This window comes from Anopheles funestus, chromosome 2RL, assembly GCF_943734845.2.
Source record: "Anopheles funestus chromosome 2RL, idAnoFuneDA-416_04, whole genome shotgun sequence".
In the NCBI taxonomy this organism is placed as follows: Eukaryota; Metazoa; Arthropoda; class Insecta; order Diptera; family Culicidae; genus Anopheles; species Anopheles funestus.
The window spans coordinates 62,219,706-62,242,257 of NC_064598.1; the positions used below are offsets into that span (position 1 = coordinate 62,219,706).

General features: G+C 39.4%; 6 protein-coding genes across 8 annotated transcripts; 1 reads left to right on the top strand and 5 right to left on the bottom strand.

Annotated features, from left to right (window-relative positions):
- Window positions 1–1,002: 1,002 nt before the first annotated feature.
- On the bottom strand, window positions 1,003–3,524 carry LOC125775126 (potassium/sodium hyperpolarization-activated cyclic nucleotide-gated channel 1-like). Of its 3 annotated transcripts, none has more exons than XM_049445631.1 (9): window positions 3,392–3,524; window positions 2,899–3,319; window positions 2,633–2,825; window positions 2,271–2,571; window positions 2,008–2,202; window positions 1,802–1,941; window positions 1,598–1,741; window positions 1,275–1,514; window positions 1,003–1,145 (listed from the first exon to the last, which is right to left on the bottom strand). In XM_049445631.1, exons 1-8 carry the CDS (start codon window positions 3,522–3,524, stop codon window positions 1,299–1,301), a joined length of 1,743 nt encoding a protein of 580 aa, XP_049301588.1. In that variant the 3' UTR covers window positions 1,003–1,145; window positions 1,275–1,298. The 3 variants fall into 3 exon arrangements, with proteins under 3 accessions (XP_049301588.1, XP_049301589.1, XP_049301587.1); XM_049445632.1 differs by having other exon boundaries at window positions 1,003–1,192; XM_049445630.1 differs by having other exon boundaries at window positions 1,003–1,514.
- Window positions 3,525–4,292: 768 nt separating this feature from the next.
- Window positions 4,293–6,644, top strand: LOC125775129 (gustatory and odorant receptor 22). Its single transcript, XM_049445641.1, has 5 exons — window positions 4,293–5,329; window positions 5,486–5,631; window positions 5,753–5,949; window positions 6,181–6,342; window positions 6,495–6,644. The coding sequence occupies exons 1-5, from the start codon at window positions 4,581–4,583 to the stop codon at window positions 6,642–6,644; spliced, it is 1,404 nt and encodes a 467-aa protein (XP_049301598.1). The 5' UTR covers window positions 4,293–4,580.
- Window positions 6,645–6,736: 92 nt separating this feature from the next.
- On the bottom strand, window positions 6,737–10,108 carry LOC125775145 (40S ribosomal protein S11). Its single transcript, XM_049445665.1, has 4 exons — window positions 10,001–10,108; window positions 9,399–9,515; window positions 8,978–9,183; window positions 6,737–6,961 (listed from the first exon to the last, which is right to left on the bottom strand). The coding sequence occupies exons 1-4, from the start codon at window positions 10,010–10,012 to the stop codon at window positions 6,838–6,840; spliced, it is 459 nt and encodes a 152-aa protein (XP_049301622.1). The 5' UTR covers window positions 10,013–10,108; the 3' UTR covers window positions 6,737–6,837.
- Window positions 10,109–10,764: 656 nt separating this feature from the next.
- On the bottom strand, window positions 10,765–12,109 carry LOC125775139 (thioredoxin-related transmembrane protein 2 homolog). The gene has a single exon (XM_049445657.1). It carries the CDS (start codon window positions 11,981–11,983, stop codon window positions 11,159–11,161), a length of 825 nt encoding a protein of 274 aa, XP_049301614.1. The 5' UTR covers window positions 11,984–12,109; the 3' UTR covers window positions 10,765–11,158.
- A 105-nt stretch (window positions 12,110–12,214) lies between these two features.
- Window positions 12,215–12,997, bottom strand: LOC125775146 (uncharacterized). The gene is made up of 3 exons (XM_049445666.1): window positions 12,826–12,997; window positions 12,730–12,766; window positions 12,215–12,661 (listed from the first exon to the last, which is right to left on the bottom strand). Exons 1-3 carry the CDS (start codon window positions 12,878–12,880, stop codon window positions 12,331–12,333), a joined length of 423 nt encoding a protein of 140 aa, XP_049301623.1. The 5' UTR covers window positions 12,881–12,997; the 3' UTR covers window positions 12,215–12,330.
- Window positions 12,998–13,090: 93 nt separating this feature from the next.
- LOC125775144 (peptidyl-prolyl cis-trans isomerase-like 3) lies at window positions 13,091–13,880 on the bottom strand. The gene is made up of 3 exons (XM_049445664.1): window positions 13,800–13,880; window positions 13,379–13,734; window positions 13,091–13,306 (listed from the first exon to the last, which is right to left on the bottom strand). The coding sequence occupies exons 1-3, from the start codon at window positions 13,800–13,802 to the stop codon at window positions 13,180–13,182; spliced, it is 486 nt and encodes a 161-aa protein (XP_049301621.1). The 5' UTR covers window positions 13,803–13,880; the 3' UTR covers window positions 13,091–13,179.
- Window positions 13,881–22,552: the final 8,672 nt, after the last annotated feature.

Below are 22,552 nucleotides of genomic sequence, written 5' to 3' on the forward strand. Positions count from 1 at the left end.
TTCGTACGGGTTATCGCAGTGACGAAGCAACATCACCGTACGGCCATACGACACTGCCAAAGAATATTTTTGAATCCTCTACACATGAAAATTTAAGATTCTACAACCGGTGTCAGGTTTTGCCAATCTTCTCTAGTGATTGTAACTTTATTTTAATTCGCATAGCTAAACAATTAATCAATCTTGTATGTCCTGGATTATGCCAATTTGCCTAACGAAAGATTTTGAACTAAAATATAAATATCAAAATATACAAATAAAATATATGTTTGTATACAGTCAGCACTCCTATAACCAGATTAATTCAAACTTTTCTAAATTTTTTTCTACACTTTCTAAATTTTTTCGTGTTCTATCGTTTTAATAAATAAATTTCGTGCTGGTCAAATTATTTTTGTCGTTCTTTAATTATTAACTGAAAAAAAAGAAAAACAAACGTTAGTCTTACACGGGATCATATCAAGAAGCAACATCCTTTCCTTTCAGTACCTTCAGAATGTCTTCGGTTAATTGAGGATTGTTTATTAGTGTTTATGTCATAAAAAAGTGCAGAAACTTTTTCCTAGGCAAGAGATTCTCTATTATTTCTTCAATGGATGGGTTGGCATATACTCCGTAAAAAGCTCTTTAAATATTATTGTTTTTAATTCCAAAACTAAATCTACGCAAGCGAGCAGTAAAGCAACCAACTTGTAACAAAACAAAACGGGAACCAAATCCTAATCGGTTCTTCAATCCCGAAAAAATAAATTTTATGACACACATGACTTAGTAAGTCACTGCATCAAAAACTAAGAGAAACAATATTGGAATAAGTTGTTTTAAAAATGCACGTTGGTCGATTTTTGTAAAATATTTTGTACATCAAAAAATGATTTGATGGCTCATTAATTTATTGAAGTAATTTAATTTTTCAAGCGACTAATTAGACAAGGTCACCATTACTAAGGACATTGACATAAAAAGTATTGTAGCTGAATTGTTTAATAAAAAAACAGACTCTAATTTGCATGAAATGTAAAAAATCATATTCAGTTGATATCAAGGAGTTGTATAATTGACTTATTTTTTGGTTCGCATCCTCAATTATGCTTCAGTAGGTGGTTCGTCTCTTGTTCGTAAACTGGTTCAATTTCCATGCATGCCTACACAACCAAAGGTGTCAAAAACATTATCGGTTTTACACATCAAGCTGCACCCGAAGGGAAATTGAGAGGTAAAATACTCTGAGAACATTACAATAGCTCTCCTTGCATATATCTTCAAAACGGTACCTTTTGATGCTGCTCTTCGGCGAATCATATCCCGATCTTGATCTCATTTTGACTCATTCCCATCTTTAGCAGATAGTTCTTGTGCTGTTCTTCGAACACTAAAGTTATCTGCATGCGTTTATTGGCCATTTCCTGCAGGCGCTGATGTACAACATGATCGGCGGGAAACAGAGTTTTGAACGCCATTCGCTCAACCACGTATACTTGGGTGAACTCCACCGCAACCACACTGACAATACGCTTGATCACGAGCACAAGAAACCCAATAGCAATTATTTATTGTCGGCCAAACACCTGCCAAATATCAGCTTGAGCGTACTTACCTTTTTACGAGTAAACATCGACACTTCACCAAAGTTATCGCCGTCGGACAAGTGACAAATTTCTTTGCGACTATGAGTATAAACCGCTACCATTCCGACAATAATGAAATACATCTTGTCCCCGAATGATCCTGCTTTGATGATCTGCAAAAAAGAGAAACTGAGACAATGTTTCTTGTAACAAAGTACGAAACACAGTTTTACCAGATCATCCTGTAGGTATATTTCTTTCGTCATCCTTTCCATTAACGGAAGCAGGACATCGATTGGAATACCATCAAATATTTTCACCGTTTTCAAAAAGTTAGCTGCGCTGTAGTCTTTAATTCGTTTCTTGAGAGTATCTGCCAAGAAAACATTAGAACTATTAGCAGAATTGAGCGTTTTTACTATTTCTGTAGCGTCATTACCGGATAAGCTTTCCATTATGATGTCCTCTTGAAAAAAGCAGTTCTCATACCGTTTGGCATAGTAATACAACAATCGTTGTTTCATATCGACCGTATGAAGCTGTTTCGTACGAACATACGTTTGGAGCTGATTCGTTACTTCGGCATACTTTCTATCCATGGAGCTCATTATCTCGACCAGGTTGATTATTTGCACTGCGATTATTTTTTCAAAACATTAAACCTTACAAAGTAACACACAAAAAGCTCCTACAAATACTTACGGAAGATGAAAAGCTTAAATATGTATCCGATCACAATACAGGCCGTACTGAATGCCTTCGATCGAGCATCTTTGGGAATGTCTCGATCAATGAAGCTGTACGCAAACATGAACCATGACACCGAATAGAGACACACTGCATACTGATTAAGCGCTTCCATATACGACAAACCTTCCTCACTTTCATTTGCATCCCATTCAAATATGGCAATTTTGTAGATACATATGCACCAATGCACGATCAGCACAGACGTCAGAACAACCCGAAGAATATAGTAATTAAGGAGATCGATTTTGTAACGCTACAACGAAATGCATACAATGTTTGAACTGTACTGTAATTCAAACTTAATACCAACATACCTCAAAAACATTTTCCATATATCCCCAAATATGTCTCAAGGAAATTATCTTCAGCATTAGCATGCCATGAACAATGTCCATATACACAGTTTCAGGTACAGAACGGTTAGAATTTTCGAAGTAAACTCCGATTAATAGTGTCGAAGGAAAAATAACGATCACGTCGACTATCATATCACTCTTTAGGTAATTTCTGCAATTAAACAACAAACGGAAACATTAACTGCGGTTCTGTTTCATTGTGCAACATTTAAATGTACACGCACAGTAGAATCTTTCCATGGTGCAAAACGACTTCTCTATTTGATTGGTCTTCCAAATATCCGGTACAGGCACGAACCGCAAAATCCAACGTACCCATTAAGTTAAGGATCATCGAAATCACGTATGCTCTGCCACCAACTCGCACGAGTGTTGTGAAGGAGAAAAAGAATGGAAACAGCATAGCAATGGCGTAATAGTACACGATCAACCACATATCCCAGTAGAATCGGAACTGGCTGAAGGGATGAATGATGTACCAATACTTGCTGCGTACTTGGCGTGCCAGCTCGCGCCGATAGAGGTAATGCGATCGGAAATGCAGTGCGGAACTCGGATGATGTCTATCGATTAGAAATAAGCGTCGCAAACGATAGGCTAAGCCCTTACGATTGGCAATCCGTTCGGTTAGTACGTGATCGTCATCTGAAATGCAGGTGCGCGAGGTAAGTAGTTATAATTTTTGCAAAGTAAGACAAATGAAACAAGCAATGTTACCTTCTGGCTGGTACTCCGACACGTCGAATGCGGTGGAGTCGCAACGCTGGGAAATTCGCTGATCCATGGAAATGTTTTGAGGAAAGATGTAAGCAGACACTCTGCTATACCTGCAGTTGTTTCGATGCTGCATATTAGCTGACCATCAAACTTGCTAGTGAAAACCGTGTCGAGTTCGTATTATAGCATTTGTACTTTCCAATGATTGCTTGTTCCATACGGACACTCACATCTTCATTCTTCACCGGTTGCCATGGTTTTTATTATTCCGGACAACTTTAGTGTATTTCATATTTGTTTTTTCTTGACAACATTTGGACCAATTTAAGCAAATAATACTCTACATATGTAAATCGTAATCATTGTTCTTCGTAGCTTCTTTGTGCAACAACAATCCGATTCAATGGATCGTGCTGAACAGGTTCTCATGTCCAACAGAAACTCAGCTGCGGTGGACAAGTCGCTGTTAATAAACTCGAAACAAAATAAACTCACTAAAAACGGTGCCGGGATCTAGCCTTGGTGTGCTGCCGCTTATTCCGTCGTGGCAACAATCTAAATTGCAATGACACCAAGTACCACGCGGCGGTCATTAGAACTGCATAGGTTTCTGGTAACAAAGAAGAACTCTAGTTAAACAAGCTTCTCCCCATCATGATGCATTATGTATCGAAAGCAAACAGAAAAACATCGATCGTAATAATATTTTAATTACAGTTCCGGCGCAACCATCAACTACTATAAAAACATCGATGTCGCCTTGCCGCAGAGTTTATTGTTTCTGGCCGTTCATTACAAAACCTTCTGTTTTCTGAAGCCAAACCGCGGGTCAGTCAACACCGCGCCGTTCCTCGGGTCATTTAGGTCAGCTTGAACTATTTTTCCCGACTGCGTACATATCTCCCAAGATTGAAAACATTAATCTGGGAAGCTGAAGAACAGCAACCGGCAACAAATCGACCTCAAAATCTTATCTTGCACAGCGTCGGGTGAGGAAATTCAAGACTGAAACGGCCCAAAATCTCTTATGGTGCAAGAAGGCAACGGGTTTCATATGGACGTGCGAAACGTACATAATTTGTTTTAAGATAAAAGTGAAAACTACGAAACATTAAGCACACACATACCGGGTAGGAGGGTGAAAATTTCATCATCGAGCGCAGCTCCGATAACAACGACGGCCTTCATCATGATTCACTCTCAGATGGAAGACTCTCAGTACGAAATCCGCCATCAGGTGTTGAATCCGAACCAGCGCCAACAGCTGGAGGATAGGCGACGGATCAAGGAACAATTACATCAGCTCGAGCAGGATAACGAATCCCCCACGCACATGTACCGGCGGAAGCTGAAGATATCTACCGATGTTAACCTGCTGGACAAGCACGATTCGTTCTACCACACCACCAAAAGTCTGCTGGTGTTGTTCCAGATCATGGGTGTGATGCCGATTATGCGCAGCCCAAAGGGGGTCGATATGCCCCGTACGACCTTCACCTGGTGTTCGAGGGCATTCCTATGGGCGTACTTTATCTATGCTTGTGAAACGGTCGTCGTGCTTGTAGTGGCCCGAGAACGAATCAACAAGTTCATCTCCACCAGCGACAAGCGATTCGATGAGGTGATCTACAACATTATTTTCATGTCGATTATGGTGCCTCACTTTCTGCTACCCGTTGCCTCCTGGCGCAACGGTTCTGAGGTGGCCAAATTCAAGAACATGTGGACGGACTTTCAGTACAAATATCTCATCGTCACCGGAAAGCCGATAGTTTTTCCAAAGCTCTACCCAATCACGTGGGCCCTCTGCATTGTGTCGTGGACGTTGAGTTTGGTAATCATCCTGTCGCAGTATTACCTGCAGCCTGACTTTCAGTTTAGTCACACCTTTGCCTACTACCACATCATTGCCATGCTGAACGGGTTCTGTAGCCTTTGGTAAGAAGCATCTTTCTCCTTTGCAGTTCTTCAAGCAAGTACCTTCATTACGAATGATTCTTCTTCGGTGAAACGCAACTTTCTTTTTATGAAGCGAACGGCACTTATTTTATGACCGCACGTCATCGTGTACAATTATGATTCAAATTCCAACAGGTTTGTCAATTGCACCGCATTTGGTACGGCTAGCAAGGCCTTCGCCAAGGAGCTAACAGACGTACTGGCGACTGAACGGCCAGCAGCGAAATTGACGGAATATCGTCACCTGTGGGTGGATTTGAGTCACATGATGCAACAATTGGGTAGGTAAACGCCACATACATTCCTTATTGCATACATTCGATTGACGAACATGTACAGAACTGACCTAAGCATATGCATTCGTATTTGCTACCCAATGACACTATTATACTTGTCCCGCAGGTAAAGCCTACTCCAACATGTACGGAATCTACTGTTTGGTCATATTCTTTACTACCATTATTGCCACTTACGGTTCGCTGAGCGAAATTATTGAGCACGGTGCCACATATAAGGAAGTGGGTTTATTTGTCATTGTTTTCTATTGCATGAGCCTGCTGTTCATCATTTGCAACGAGGCCCATCATGCATCCAAAAGGGTATGTATGTGTGTACGTATTTTAAGGGCTTTTTGCCCACATACGGAATCGAAGGTGGGTAAACAACGTGGACGCATGAAATTCATTTCGAACAAGGCTGAACCAGAGTGGTGTTGATACATTTTTGGTTTGGTTTGCATTGCTCACCACGAAGATACGTAATTACTGTAACATAATGTACTTTTACCATGATTCACAACTCAATTCATAAAGCTGCATATCCATTTACAGGTTGGACTGAACTTTCAGGAACGATTGTTGAATGTTAATTTGACGGCAGTCGACAAGGCAACGCAAAAGGAAGTGGAAATGTTTCTTGTCGCCATCGATAAAAATCCTCCCACGATGAATCTTGACGGATATGCCAACATTAATCGAGGGCTGATCACATCGGTAAGAAAGTGCTTGCCAAAAAATTATACAATGGAGGTACTACCAACTCTCTCTTGTGTTACAAACTAAAGAAATGCGTTTCTTGCATATAATCTCATTTACATCTCTCCGAATAGCGACTAATTCGGTATTTTAATGTTTTTTTTTCGCAGAATATTTCTTTTATGGCTACATATTTGGTCGTTTTGATGCAATTCAAATTAACCTTACTACGACAAAGCGCCAAAAATGCTTTCATTTCTTCACTAAAAACTAACTTGTCTAGAATTCGCACACTGGATGTAGAGAAACTTAAGACATAGATGAAACCATTCTTTCAACTGCACTAAAACATGTGTCGTAAATACTGCGATGCGTAAAGAAATAATCAATAGAAAACACACTACAAGTTGCATACGATTTTAGTTGGTTTTCATCCTTTATTCCGTCACTCCAACTCATCCATCCTTTCCTCATCGATGGGCGAATGAATACCACACGCCAACAGCATTAACCTTAGAATTTGCTGAACTTCTTCTTCGATCCGGCCATTTTGCTGACCTTCAGCACGTTGAAGCGCACGGTTTTGGAGAGTGGTCGACATTCACCAACGGTCACGATATCTCCAGCTTCGACGTCACTGTAAAGGAAAGGAAAAGAAATTCGAACAATTATTAGTACATTTGTAATCTAAAGTGAGTTTTATTGATACATCAAAAGGATCTTTTTAAATGAAAATTCGTGTAAATAAGGAAACACACAACAATTAAGAACACTTTGCTTTAAATGGGAACCGTTATTGATCGCACTCCGAAATTTGCATTGCTCCGAACGAAATAAAATTGTGTAATGAAAAAAGAAAAACAAAAAACTCATTTACTTTCACTTGTTGCATTTATCAATATCGACCTTGACCTTTCCTAACTAGTGGATAATTATTAGCACAAGTTGCATATTTTTTATTTTATACCAGTGTGAAAGTGATGAATGATGATTCTGTTACACACATTTCTTTTTTATTACTATAAGCTCAAAAAAATTGGCATTTTCTAACTCGCCTTAAATATTTATATCACTAGCTGGAGGTTCACTTTTGAGTACGCGGACGGATTATGTTAATGGCTTTGTCGTTTAATGATTGTCCTGTTATTACTATACCACAAATAGTTCTTGTAGAACTTAGATAAATATCTAAATAACCGATCATGTAGGTGAGAGACATCATTCAATCAAAATTTTAATGAAGACTGAAGGTATTGAGTAGTGTTTAATAATTGTATGCACTTCTCTGAAAGATTTAAATTAATTTTTTTAATTAAATTAAATCGCCAACTCAATCAATTATGGTATTTTAAAATTTGTATTGAAAATCATTATTCAATGATCTCAAAATTAAATTACTAATAGAATATTGTCCATTATTCAAGTATCTTTGATTTCTTGATCTTCTTGAACAATTTATAATGTATCAGTGCTAATCGGAGAAATGATCGTTGAAATCTTGATTAATCAATTACTGTTACCAAATAGAGAACTTTTCGTATATTGAAGGAAGCATTTCTATTGGACTAAAGTTAAGCTCAAAGAATTTTCATGAAAATATGACTAGACAAACAAAATTCCATGACATTGAAATGTTATTATAACCATAATTAAAGCATGTAATCCACGGCCACATCTTCCCTTGTACTAGCATAATGTTTAGTATCAAAGGTCGTAAATCGCGTCTAATCTGAATTGGATTCGCGAAAAAACTACTCGATAAATCATTATGATATGCATGATTTGGTAAATCTTTAAAATAAACAGAAGAATCTACTTATGACTGGATAATCAATCCTGGACACTAGGATCACTTTCCGGGCTACTCTTAATGAATTAATTAATCAACAGATAAGGATTTCAAAATAGCTAAGAAATAATCCAATTCAGCTACCATTAACGAAGATCTCTCTCTCTCTCTCTCTCTCTTTCTTTTTTTTTCTTATTGGCTTTTTTAACGACCTCTAAGGTCAGGCCGGCCATTCCCGGCTTACTAGATTTATTTTTACCGTGTAGCCGGAAAGTATACACCTCCGAGTCACCCCAAGAGATCATTATTAACGAAGATCACACTTCGTGTGGAGATTAAAACAACTATCTAACACATCCTTCAAATTAATCCATTGCATTGTAGCGACCATTTGCATCGAAGCCATCACATGATAACACCGGGAATTTTACGTCGCCTTACATTTACTATTCGCAAGTTCAAATGGCATCATTCGATCATAAAACATACGAAAGATGCAAAGTGCACTTGCGAACAACAGAAACTACCACTAATCGGAATGCCTCAAATTAATAAATATAGATCATCCGAATTTAAAATATCCAAGATATAATAAATTTGCGCTACCATGAACGAAGAAGGGCATAATGCCTAAAACAATAATTTAATTTGTCCTTCCATTCAATAAATCAGTTGACATGTAGCGACCATTTGCATCGATGTCATCACATGATAACACCGGGAATTATACGCCGCCTTATATTTACTATTCGCAAGTTCAAATGGCATCATTCGATCATAAAATTACGAAAGATGCAAAGTGCCTTGCGAATCTATTCATGCTACCAACTGCTAACATAGAACTCACAGTTTAACTACACTTACCGGAAACAGGGCGACAGATGCACGCTCATGTTCCTGTGCCGCTTCTCGAAACGATCGTACTTGCGAATAAAGTGCAAATAATCACGACGAATCACGATCGTACGATGCATCTTCATTTTACGAACTACGCCAGTCAGAATACGACCACGGATGGAAATATGTCCGGTGAAAGGGCATTTCTTGTCGATGTACGTTCCAGTGATGGCCTAAAACGAATTGAACATGACATTAATTAAAGATATTCACTGCAACGAATGTCGTCCAACGTAATCTACTTCATTTTCGTCTCAGAAATTATAAATTGGGTTTAGGTGAAAGGTTTTCCTCATTTTTGTGTCGGAAGACCGTCGTGAAAAGGTATCATCATGGGTTGCGTGTTATGTTGATTCGATATTCGATCCACTCATAATCTGATACATACCTCTTTCGGGGTTTTGAAGCCGAGACCAATGCTGCGGTGCATACGCAGGCCCTTCTTCTTGGAAACATTCTTGCGGTTTAGGTTGATACCCAACTGCTTTTGGAACGCGCGGATATTCTGTGGGGAAGAAATGGGACACAAAAAGTTGGGTTAACTCAGATGCCACTTGCTTGGAGGTAAACAAGGTTGAGTTGCCGCACAGCGTTGCATATCAATCACCTAGTTCAATGCACAATCAGAAGTAATAATTATGAAATGGGTTATAATCTGACAATCTTCACTTTTGTGTCAGCAGACCGTCATGATTTTTTCATCAAATGAGTGCACACTACTCGTTCTATGCTTCTTTCAAAACTCACCGCAACTCGACGGCTGCCCTACGCACAGCACATCGGTTTCGGTTTGCCCGTCAAACAATCCATGTGTTTACATGGACAATGGAACCGCATTTTTACGTCGGAATTATTACACTCGGTTTAAGTACTTTTACAATGTCACACGCTGCAATTGTTGCTGAACGCGATGCACATCGAAAAACTTGTCAGGAAACTATTGTTCACGGAAAATAAAGCATTTTCTTGGTCTTCGGCACAGAAACCTACCTGATCAGCCATCTTAACGTTGCGAAAAAGAGAGAAGGAAGACAGGAAGCGTGTCAACGAGGGTCATTTGACGTTAAGCAGCTGTCAATTTTGCGGAAATCGTAAACCATCCGACGTGAAGATTCTCTCCGTTCCGGAACATAAAAACTTAGATGATCTAAATGTCTAGGTATTGAGACGAAAGGAAATAAAAGAATAGAGAATAAAGGAAAAAGGAAAATATGTATGCATTTTAATTTTTGAACAATTTCCATTTTATTTATCAGTTCCATCTGTACAACTGCCACCACGAAAGAAAAGGAAATGCAACTTAATTTTATTCAATTAACACATTCAAAATATTTGATCATGTATCATGAACCCATCCCTACCCAAATTTCATCGATTATCTAAACATTTTATTGGAATTAGATTTGTTTGAAATGTTGATTGTTGGTCGATTTCAATGTAATCGAGAATGGTTCGACTAGCCTTGTTTTACAAAATGTTGTTACAACATTTAAATACCTGCAATGTCCGACAAAGATGAGATAAGAAAATAATAATAGTTATAAATTTTGTAGGGAATAACTGTTTTAATTTTTACTTATTCGGAAGCTTTGATTTTACAATCTTGCAACAGGTTCTCTATCGGGTTCAGGTCCGGCGGTTGTGCAGGCCAATTCTTCACGTAAACTCTCTGGTCCGCAAACTATTTTTTAACCGTTCTGATTCGATTCGACCCTTCGCCGATAGTGCACGGCATCAAATCAGTACAATGTTGATAATAACTACGACTTTAGAGTTTATTTGACTATTCGCATTTTACAATCATTTTTAAGATAGCTACAACACTTAAAAAAATAAAACTCGTGTGCTCGTGGATGTGCGATTGACATGAAATAATACATTAACAAATTAAAACAACTAAAGCTGCCATACACCTTGTTTCGATAAGGTCTTCTCTTGCGCAACCGTAATCTATTCGACGGATAAATAATTCTTACAATAGTGTTTAACACGTGTGTGTGTGCCGTTCTAGGGAACTTAATAAGCTCACCACGGTCAAATGAAGATGGCAATGTCGATAAGATAATCCCTATCAGAGCCCTGCCCCTTTGAAATGCTACTAAATGTTTGCTGCGGTATGGTTGCAGTACCCTCAAACTTAACTCTCCATTAGTCCTTCTTCTTTTCAGCTATCGATTTGATTGCCTTGATAGGATTATCTTTACATTCCTTGTATAGATTATTCAAATCAAATGCAGCTTTTACGTTATCGGCAGAAAAGAAGAACTTCACCAGTTTCCCCTTACTGTCCGCGTACGGCCGACGAGCGACTTCTTTGCCCTGGCGAAACAGGATCACGGTGGGTAACTGACGACTGAAGGAGCTGTCTGAGATGTGGTACTTTTGGCCGATCTTCGGGAACCGTCCGACGTCCAGCTTGCCAAACTTAAAGTTTGACAAGGCGTATTCGTTCGATAGTTCCGAAAATACAGGTGCAAAATTCACGCAGGCAGGATTCCAAACCGTGTAGAACGTTACCAGCCAAGTAACGCGCTTGTCTTTCTCGAGTTCCTCCTCCAATCCGTTCTCGGTACGGAAGTACAGCACATTCTCCGGTCCGGTGTACGTCGGTTCTGGCAAGAGCAAAGCTACCAAGATGAAAAACACAAAGTAGATCATGCCAAGACGAATATCGTTGTAAAACCAAAGGCCCAGATTTGCAATTTTCGTGTACATGAAGCTGGACGTAAGATAGTTGATCATCGTCACACTGCCTGTTTTCCTCGTCCGGATCATAACCACAATCAGCAGAAAGAATAGGATTTCCGTTTCGCGCCCATCGAGCTCGCACTGGTCTTCTTGTTGAAACAGATAAGTCCATAAATAGTTACATATGAACGGTGCTCGTTTCGCGACGATGTACGAAATGCTCATTAGAATATTGACCCAATAGTAGGGTTTTAGGAGCAGCACTAGGTCTTTCTTGAACGACATTTTTCACCTTCAAGCATCTACGGATACCGTTGATTACGTTAACTTGGACTGTGATTATCACTGAACGTACGCTAATTAATGTTTCCTCCTGCGGCAGCCTTCTGCTTTTCTTGGCTATTATTGACTTGTCAAAAACTGGGACACAGAAAGACAGCACTTTTCAAAGGGATCTAAAGACGGCTGTCAATAGCAGTGTCAGCGTTTTCCGTTCGAAAAACAAAACATAACCGCCTATTCGCTTGAATTGTGCTTGTAGCGTTGTGTTGAAATGCATTTGATCGAATTTACTCGGTAAATACTAAAACAATCTTGAATACATTCAAACCTGCCAACATGCAGATCATCTGCTATGGAACGATTCTTCCTGATAGTTCAATAGTTATTCTATCCTTTAGTTCAAGTTCCACTAATGCTTTCGCATTTTGTACAATGTGTGCATTCCTTTCCATTAGAAATGATTTTTGCTCAACATATTTAGTGATTGCTTTATCGAATGCGTCGGTTTCGGAAATAAAATTCTCCACAGATGGACCATCAGCCAGATATCTTCGTTGCTCATCAGTCAAAATGGATTGGTCGATCTTGCAGGACGATGCACGTAGTTGCTGTAACTTATGAGATTTGGCACGAAGCAAACTAGTCCACTGTTTTATTTCAAGTCGGAGCTGCTTTTCGTATCTGAAAAATATATACAGTTGTAGCTCATACTGCGTTAAAGAGCTTTATCAATTAAGGCACATTCTTACTTGACGAGTTCGTTCGAAGTTGAGCCTGAATCGTTTGCTGAAAGGGAGGAAGAGCACATTAACAAACCATAGAAACAATATTTTCGTCGTCCTTACTTTGATTCATAGAAAACAACGATGAGCGTCGTCGAACAGATGGAATATGCTCCATGGTTGGTGGAGGTTATTAGATATAATATACAAAATTTATACGAATACTGCAGCTATACGTTGAAAATGACGCTGAACCTTTGAAACACAAGCGTTGAATGGTTTGTTTATATCTGACACACTTTGACAACTGTTATTGCGAAAGCGATCAAAAACATAATTTTAGATACGATTCAGAAGTTCAAGATGAAAAAAACGGAACGACAAAAACGATCCGGTTTATTACACATTTATTATAAAAACAAAGCATTGGAATATTAAATAATGTTAACCATCGATGGAACTACACGCCCTATACATTTATCCAGCCAACGGATTCGCATGTATTGTAACACTGTTGATTTTCTTTTCTACCAAAGGTCGGTAGGTTTTGGGATTCACGGTAAGTTTTTCTAGCTCATCTAAAGCCTCGAATCCGTCAATGACCCTGAAAGTATGTTAAATATCGTTGTATGAAAGTGAATTTGAGAGAATACACCCAAATAAAAAATGCGCTTACTTGCCAAACATCGTATACTTAAGATCCAAAGCAGGTTGTGCGGCATACGTAAAGAAAAATTGACTTCCATTTGTGTTAGGTCCACTGTTCGCCATCGATACCATGCCGCGTTCGTTATGCTTTAGATTTTCTTTAAATTCGTCTTCGTACTTTCGTTTCCATATTGACTGGCCTCCCTTCCCTGTGCCAGTAGGATCGCCTGTTTGAACAATAAACCCTTTGATATTTCGGTGAAACAGATTCCCGTTGTAGTAATCACTCGCACACAGAGCTAGGAAGTTTTCACATGTCTTTGGACAGTCGTCACAAAACAACTCAATCTTTATGTCACCGACATCGGTGTGTAATGTTACGCTCTGAAGATTAAAACAAGTTGAATTAGAGCAAGTGAATGTTTTAAAATTAGCCATAAAACACTTACCATTCTGCAGGTTTTACCGGTGTTGTATGTACAATTCGGAACAGTTCTATTTGTTTACATTTCATCTGTCAACTAGCAACCAAACGAATCTAAAACTGAAGCTATGTTTACACTCCTACAGAGGGTTTAAATTTGTTTCTGCCTCTACAGTGTCCACAATTTTTTTTCGACGAGTTTCGACGGGACTGTTCAAAATTTACACACTTTCATAAGTGCTCTTGATACACATATATTGTTGTGTTTAAGTTGGAAGTTTTCTTCAATTACTCATACCGTAATAATCAGTTCTCTCTCTCTTCTAGGCTTATCGACCTTTAAAAGATCATGCCAGCCAATTTCGGCAAACCAGACTTATTTTTACCGTATTGCCGGATAGACAGTCCTGGCTACGGGAGAACGGTCTGGATGGAATATGATGTCCGGCGTAGAACCGGGGTCGCCGGGCGGAAGCTAAAATTTATTAACGACAAGCACTGCGCCAAATGTCTCCTTAGTTTGCGTATCGCTTACGCTTACCTGGCCAGAACCAATTCCGGGGATCCTACGCGGCCGCTTAGTTTGCTTGTAGGAAAATTCGCCTCTACTCCTAAGTAATGAATGATTATTAGATTATTGAACAGGTGGCAGAAAACCTCGGGGTGGAAATTCAGGGGCAAAAATCAAATTGATAGTGGCACCGTGCTAAAACAAATCCAGTGCAATATATAACTCCAGTACTCACGTCTCAGCTACATGGATTTTATCCAAAACTGAAACAACTCTTTTGGCCTCGTTCGATAGAAAACTGCTCAGAATGATGTTTTCCATGTGTGTATTGAAAGGTTAATGGAGAAGCCACTATAATGACGAGCTCTACAAGTTATACTAGTTATCATAAATTACACTCGTCAGACTCCGTCATGTCATTCGAATGCTACCGTACGACCTAGCCCGTAAAGTCCTTTCAAGTCGCCCAAATGGACAGAGATCGAGGGAAGGCGTTGATGTGTGCGTCAGAAAGGTCGGGATAATGGATTGGTAGACAACGACGCTCGACCGTGTGCGGTTTAGAAGACTTCTGCAACAGGCCAAGACCGCGAAGCGTTTAAAGCGCCTGTTGAGTAAGTAAGTATTAACATACTGATATACTATGTAAATAACAATGTATTTAGTTTTGTTTTTTCTCCCTTAAACGATTCTTCCACTTATATTTTCACTTATATTTAGTACACTTTGTACAAAACAAAATGTATATTCTAATCTGGAGGTCTTAGCCACCATTTCGGAATTTTGTTGACCGATTAGCTTTTATTGCACTACAACCCCAAGAGGTCTTGACCTGCCGTTACTGGCTCTCCTTGACTCTTATCTCCGCCATCCCTCTTGTCCGTAACCTGGCAAAATAACACGCAAAGTCACTAGGCTACAGATTTGGAGGGCGAGGATCAGTTATCATTAGGCCAAAGATTGATAATTTAAACGGTTTATATCTAAAATTTGCGTACTTGTTTCTTGTGAATCAGACGACTATTAATCCAAAACCATGGAAAAAACATATCCTTTAGATTCCGTATCACCTCCGACTACCCTCCGCTAAATTTAAAAAATTCTAACTTCAAGTTGCAAAGTGTACATGTCCTATAGTAGAGGAAAAAGGTCCAAACGAATATCTTCCTTGAAATTGCTAGTGCGTCTCGTACCAAACCAGCAACGTGTCTCGGCGTTATGTATCGTGCGCACTCCCGAACCAATATTTGTGCTAGAATCAAAATAGATTTTTTTTGCTTGGTTAGAACCGCCTGTCCGTATCAAGACATATTTTACCACGTAGCAGGATAGTCAGTCCTTGCTACGGGGGGACGGTCCGGATGGGATTTGAACCCGATCCTGCCGTGTGGACGGGGGCCGTTTATCACGTGCACCACCGGGCCACAGCCCCTCAAAATAGATTTCAATAACGGAAATATTTTCGCTAGTTACTGATCACCAAAAAATTGTTCTCGAAGAAGTCTTGTTGCCGTGGTATACAGAATGTCAACATGTTGAAAGGAAAATATGGTAGAAAAAGCTGTTAATAAAACATTTTTACCTGCAATGCTAAAACCTCATTTCATGAAGACGTGCCTAGATATTGGTAATTGTTTCGCGTACATTACTTTGGAAAATTGCTTCGTCTTGCATTTCATTCGATCGAACTGTAAAAACGAACAGCTTTTCCATTAGCCTCCATTACAGTAACGACTCACGATCAACTTTGCCATTAACTTATTTGCGACACCCGTCTATCGCTGCGTTGGCATAAGAAATATGCACCTATTTTTTATCATCCCAGCTCATCCCTACTTTACTGCCACGGGGCAATTTAAAGTTTCCGATAGTTTCGTGAATGCCTTTCGAGGTTTCTGCCGCCAAATGTACACCGAACTGCTTTATCGAACAGATGCGGGAGATATTAAATATTCTTGTCACGCACCACACAAATCTCGCCAATATCTCGCCACCAGACAATCTCAATAGCGCGGTGTGTGGGTGAGTGTTTGGCTGACTTCACTCAGTAACTTTCACTTCCGCTTCCGCTTTAGCGAAGGCGAAAAAAGAAGAGCATCACAAGGCGCAAGGGAAGAAAATATGAGCGCACGGAAGCATGACGGATGGGAAAGGATTTGAAAAGAAGCAAAAAAATATACATATGTATAATACATACGAACATGAGCACGTGGATGTATGTATGCACGGGTCTGTAGTCTTGTTGATGATAGGATGGCACTTTGCAAATCGTATGCAACGACCGAGGACGAACGAACGAACCAAAGGATCAGCGGATGTGAGGCACTAAGGCCCGGGATCCACGTTCACCTCCGTTTGCCCTACAATTTACTAGACGAGATCGAATGATTTATGCTTGAGCGAAATTGTGCACAAAGTACAAGTGAAGTGGGTGGTTGGTGGTTGGAGGGGGGAAATGTTCCCCGATGCATGGCATCGCATGACGACAGGTGAATAATGCAACTCGTCGTGATCCATGGTAGGGCAGGTCAGTTGCTCTTTGGCTCTACGTTTATCCCTATTATTTTTTTTTAGCAAAGAAACGGATGATGAAGTGACGTAGATTAAGATGGACCATCTGCATTGGCGAACGGCACAAATTTTTCAACCTTTTTTTTCTCTAAAAATTTTACAACCTGGTGTTAGGTGTAACTTTTGCTGGCAAACATTTAATCTACCCACTCGCCGAGTGAAGTCGCACCGTGCTCGAAAGGCAAGGCAAAGCAAGACAAGCCGGGAACAATAAAATATGGTATCCATTCATTTTGCCCCACTCTCCCCAGGAAAAAAGACGGCACCGAAGACGAAGGACCTACGATGTGCACCAATTTAAAACGTTGTTTAAGCAGTGCATAGTTTTATCAGTTGTAGCTACACTTTCTTGTGTCGATTTACTTGCACACAGTAAGAGGGGAAACCCGATTTCATCGCATTCCCTGCTTTCCCTCGCACGTTTACGCCACGTTCTGCATATTCGGTGCATCCCAAAAAACAAAACAAAAAAAAATACGAAAACAACGCAACCCCGTTTTCGGTTTGGCAAATTACAAACCACCCGGAACAGCACCGAACCACAACCGAAGAGCAAACTTTCGAACTTTTCCCATTGCAGCGTTCGCTCATTTATCAAATTGTTAGCCACCAAAAACAACGTACTTTGGGCAAAACTAAATGAAAATAAAAAAAAGAAACCCCTTTTTAGATGCGAAACTGCACCATAAAGCACACAAACACGCATACACACACACACACATTAAAGGTCAACGAGTGTGAGTGAGCTTGGGTGGAAAAGCTTTCGCCTAGAAAGCAAACCATCGAACGGAGGACGGAAGGAGCTACAAATTGAGCGTTTTTCAGCGGTATGCCCCTTCCACGGTGGAGGCAATGAATCGGATATTCAATATTGAACATAATAATTTCCGCCATCGCTTTGTGTGTTTGTAGGACGAAACAGGACGAAAGGAGCGTTCTCCAAGCAGCAGCCGTTTGGTACTGGTACCGGTTCTCACAGAAATGTGTTTTCAATTTGCTGGCCCACCGAGAGCAATTAAAGGTTAGTTAGATGATCGGACCATCCTCCAAATCTGGGGTATGTGCACTTACAAACTCACACAGCGTCACCGTGCCAAGAATCATATCGAATGCACTTTTCGCTACGTAAGTGCACCGGAATTCAATATCCTTGCCGCACGGTTGAATGGGTGGTGGGAAGAAAGCTTGTGTGTGTGTTTGTATGGTACAATGCATAGTGATTGTGCTCTTTTACACAATCCAATAGAGGTAGTGGATTGACTCGGGAAACAGTGCTATTTGGGTTTTTGTGCAAATGGTGTGCATAAATTTTAACCCTTGCCCTTGCCAAATGGCAAGGGTGAATGAATGGTGCATCCGAAATGGACCCACAGTAAGGTAAGTAATTTTTGGGTTGAGCGAAATAGAGCAAAAAGAAGAACACAGCAACAGCAACTAGCGAATGACGGGGAAAAAAATATGGATACATAATACCTGAAGTGTTGCTCAAAAGCGTACCGAAAGCGTATCTGTCTCTTGAATGGTCGACGGAATGAACCTGCCAGTGTAGAAGGGTGTACATCCGGGAAGAGAAACCACTGAAGGATGTGAAATAAGTAACGGCAACAAAAAGAAATGTGAAAGAACAGGACCACCAGGAAAAAAAGGGATAAGCGAAATGGTAAATCTGGCAGTGGTGCATTTGGTGGGCCAGTTTATGGCGTCCTTGGTTATGTTGCTGGTTGCACTCTATCACTTGCTTGGTTTTCATTTCATACCACCCAGGTGATGCTTTTCGTACCATGCACAAAGGAACGATCCTCACAAAAGGTTGATGAAGTGTGAACGTTTGAAAATGGTGAGACTGGCGCAATCGTTCCACTTGCTAGTGCTTTTGGGGATAACAATTATTTATTTTTAAAAAAGGTATAACACTATATTGAAAGAAAAGTCTTTTATTTTGCAACTTTGACTTGTTTGCAATTAGTTTAAAAAATGTAATTTATTATAAATCTAGCAACTTTGGGATTTATAATATGGCAGAAGACGCCATTCCTAAAAATAAAAATACCGAATATCGACTATGTCGATTTATATAAAACAATATTATGAATATATGCAATTTTATGCTTTACGTGCGCCTAGCCTTGGTATGGTATACAATATAATTTTGTTTTGTATATTTTTTTATTGTTTATTGGTTTATAAAGCGAGATACACACTCAGAGGCTATGAGGACACTTTCATATTTTTTTAATAGAAATTTTGTAACTACTTGAAATATTGGATTTGTGGATGTTTTCATGCACCCACACACACTCAAAAAGAATTAGTAAAACATATAATTTGACGTTTTATTAAGGTCTTCTCGAGAATGCTGTAACAAAATCTGTTTTCCATAACCAACTAGCTTTGAACTAAAATAAAAAGTTAAATAATATCATAAAAGAGAATATTTAAAATTTAACAAAGCAGATTTTATAAATGACAGGTTTCAAATTAAAAAAGTCACTTACACTGATTTTTTCCTGACAAACAAAATGATTCTTAAGCTTTTACGAGAAAATGGGTTTTATACAAAATTCGTTGTTTATATTTTTTTATTATTTCTCAATTCCACAACCTACATGGAAATTTATTTAATAATTTTAATCCATTGTTATTTATAAATTATATTATGCATTATTAGTGGAACAACGCGATGTTGGTTAACTTTCTTGTCATACGCAGACAATAAAATCAAATTTACGAAAAACTATCTCAAAAACTGCTCACTCCAATCAACACAACTATAACGAAATATTGACTACAAGCTGTTATGTTTCACGGTAGTTTGTGTGCGTGTATTCCGACGGCAGCAGCCGTTACTGCCGTCCTCCAGGCGGATTAAGTGGATGCAAATTGAGAAGGAAAGTAAACTCGATCAAACAATGCATACGGTACGGTAGTTGTGTGCCGACACCAACCATGCATGGGCAACGCTAATTCAATTTTTATGTACCCACGCATGAACGATGGGAAGGACGCCACCAAACGGTTAGTGTTTGCACTGGAAAGATAGAAAACAAAAAACTTCGGATCGCTTTACTTTCCGCATCGAACACTCATTCATTTGGTCGCGGCACAAAATTGTAACGACGAACACACGGTTAGGGCTAATGGAGGCGCAAAAACGACTGCACAGAAAGGGCTGAAGTTGAAACTGTTGCTGTACGTAGTTAGTTCCTTTTAGCTTTACTCAAGTTTTTTTTGTTGTCGCTGGAAAGTAAGCTACAAAAGAGCAAATCCGTAAGGCAAACGGTTCTTCTATTGATGACTGTTTCGATCGTTCGTAGTGCTAGTGCGTCGAATGCATTTCTCTAATATGTGTGCGATATACACCTATACGTGCAGCTTCGTATGTACCGGGCATTGTATTGCCTCAACAGCGCTCGTCAAAGGGAAATAGCGTTCGATCTGGTTGTGCGATCAAACGTTGAAAATACTAAAATGGATTAAAATAATCCATTTTCCTAAGCGCTTTTGCTTCGAACACAAACACACGCAACTACTGCACCGATATAAACAAAAGTTCTCACTGGCGTCTTGGCCATAGAAATTAGTTAACCACATTAAAGCACACACGCAACTAAATGCTATGTGCGATGGAAACCATTTACAGTAATATTCCTTTGCGATCGGATACATACACAACTATCAGGTCGTAAGTCTCTAGAACTGAATAACTCATGCATTTTATAAGGTTGAAGGCGTTTGAACAAGGGAAAATTTAAATCGTTTTACAGAAGAGAAAATTGGTTTAATAAAGCACATAGATAATGTTTAAGCTAATATAAAATGATACAAAATTGTGCAAGCTTTAAACAATTTTATTTATAAAATTAAAAAAAATATTTATATAAATAAATTAATATATTTAATGTAAATGTAAACATAATAAAAAAAATGTTTATCCCAATAAAAATGTACATGATATGTGCAAAAAAATCATCATTTTGTGTGCACTTTTACAGCAGATGCAAAAAAATAATTAAAAATGTAATTTGACAGAGCTCGGACACATGTCACTCCGCCGAACATGTTGAGTGTATAAAACTCTTCCATTTTCATTAAATCTCTTCAGCTGATGCGTCACGTTAGTCACGTTATTTAGCTTTCATCCCAGGGTCGAAAATGTGCATCGTCCAATTTTAATGGAGTGCCAGCAGGAAGAGAAAACAAAACCATACCATCTTCTCATTAAGCACTGCCGGACGGTATGTTTTGTTAATGATTCCCAACGGTCTTCAGGAATCGAGCCAGGTGTGTCTGCCTGTAGCGGCCGTGGGACTTGCACTCGGGTCTCGGTGCTCCGGCTATTGCTCGAAAGCTGTCCACCCAAGGCAATACATCAACTCGTGAACATATCCCAAAAAGACGAGCCTTGCGATTCAGCAGTGAGCCCTTCGAGCTACACATACTTCTAATTTTCCCAGTCAGGCGTTCGCCCGTTGAGGCGACACAGTTCAGCAGGATGAGAATGACAAAGTTGGTAAAAGGTGCAAACTGCCTCGTTTTGTTAGTTGTAAAATTGATCTCCATGGATCGATCGAAAAACGATCGATCAGAATTGAGCTTCCTTGCCCTACGGGCCGGCAAGTGTTGGTTGACATATTGTTCGAGTGTATAGTTTCATCAGTAGGGTCATTAAGTTATCATTTACTTAGCTGTATACACACAACACAACCTATTATTGGATAGCTTAAGCGCATAAAATCTTACCTTTAATCAAGTTGATGTATTTTTATTTTAACGAGGTGTGACATTGTTTTTTATTTACGTCAAACTAAATAAATTATTTCAATATAATTGTTTTTACATTTTCCCTCATCCGCACCGATGAAATATTAGACGCATCTATCCTCTCTTAATGTTGCTTCATGGCGTCAAAAAATAATTGTTTTATTGAGAAAATTGCACCTGTCACCAGTTTCTAGGTGAAAAGCATTCATTATTTTCTCCCCGTTGTTTTACAGCATCAGTATTACCGTGGAGACCATCGTTCATGGAGTGGCCAGCTGCAACCATACCACGTAGAAAATCTTTATACATCGTACCACTCGGCACTAGCGACATACCGGCTGGATGGCCACAAAGTGGACGGTGTCATTTATTGGGAGCACTTGAACCCATAAAGCTTGACTTTCTGACATGCTGTTTCCAGCCGCGTACGATGCGGAAGTGTATCAACATCGACGACAGTAAGGCCATTTTATCACACTACATCTGCGCTGCTAGTCTACGGATGTGTTTGTTGCTCTACAAGCACTGCACTATAGCTACGATCTGGTAAGTGGTCACAGTGGCCAAAGAACTACAAACAAGTACAATACTTGTACGAAAGGGAAAATACGAAAGAAAGAGAGAGGAAAAAAAAGCAAAACAAAATGGAATTTGTTGACGAAAGCGTGCTCTTACTTTTTCCGCTACTAACAGCAAATGACCACCAATGGGTTTTGCCGGGTCAATTGGCACGTTTCCATCGCTTTATGGACTTGTTTTTGTTCCTGGAGCGTTGTGGGAAAATTGAGGAAAACGACATATTATTGTTTTTTTTTTTACTTTCAATTCTGGAAGAATTGTTACTTGTTTCAGCTAAATTGATAATTCTCTTGTCCGATTGTTAATCATTCCCAAACTAGTCACCATAACTCTAGTGCTGGAAAAAGTGCTCTTTA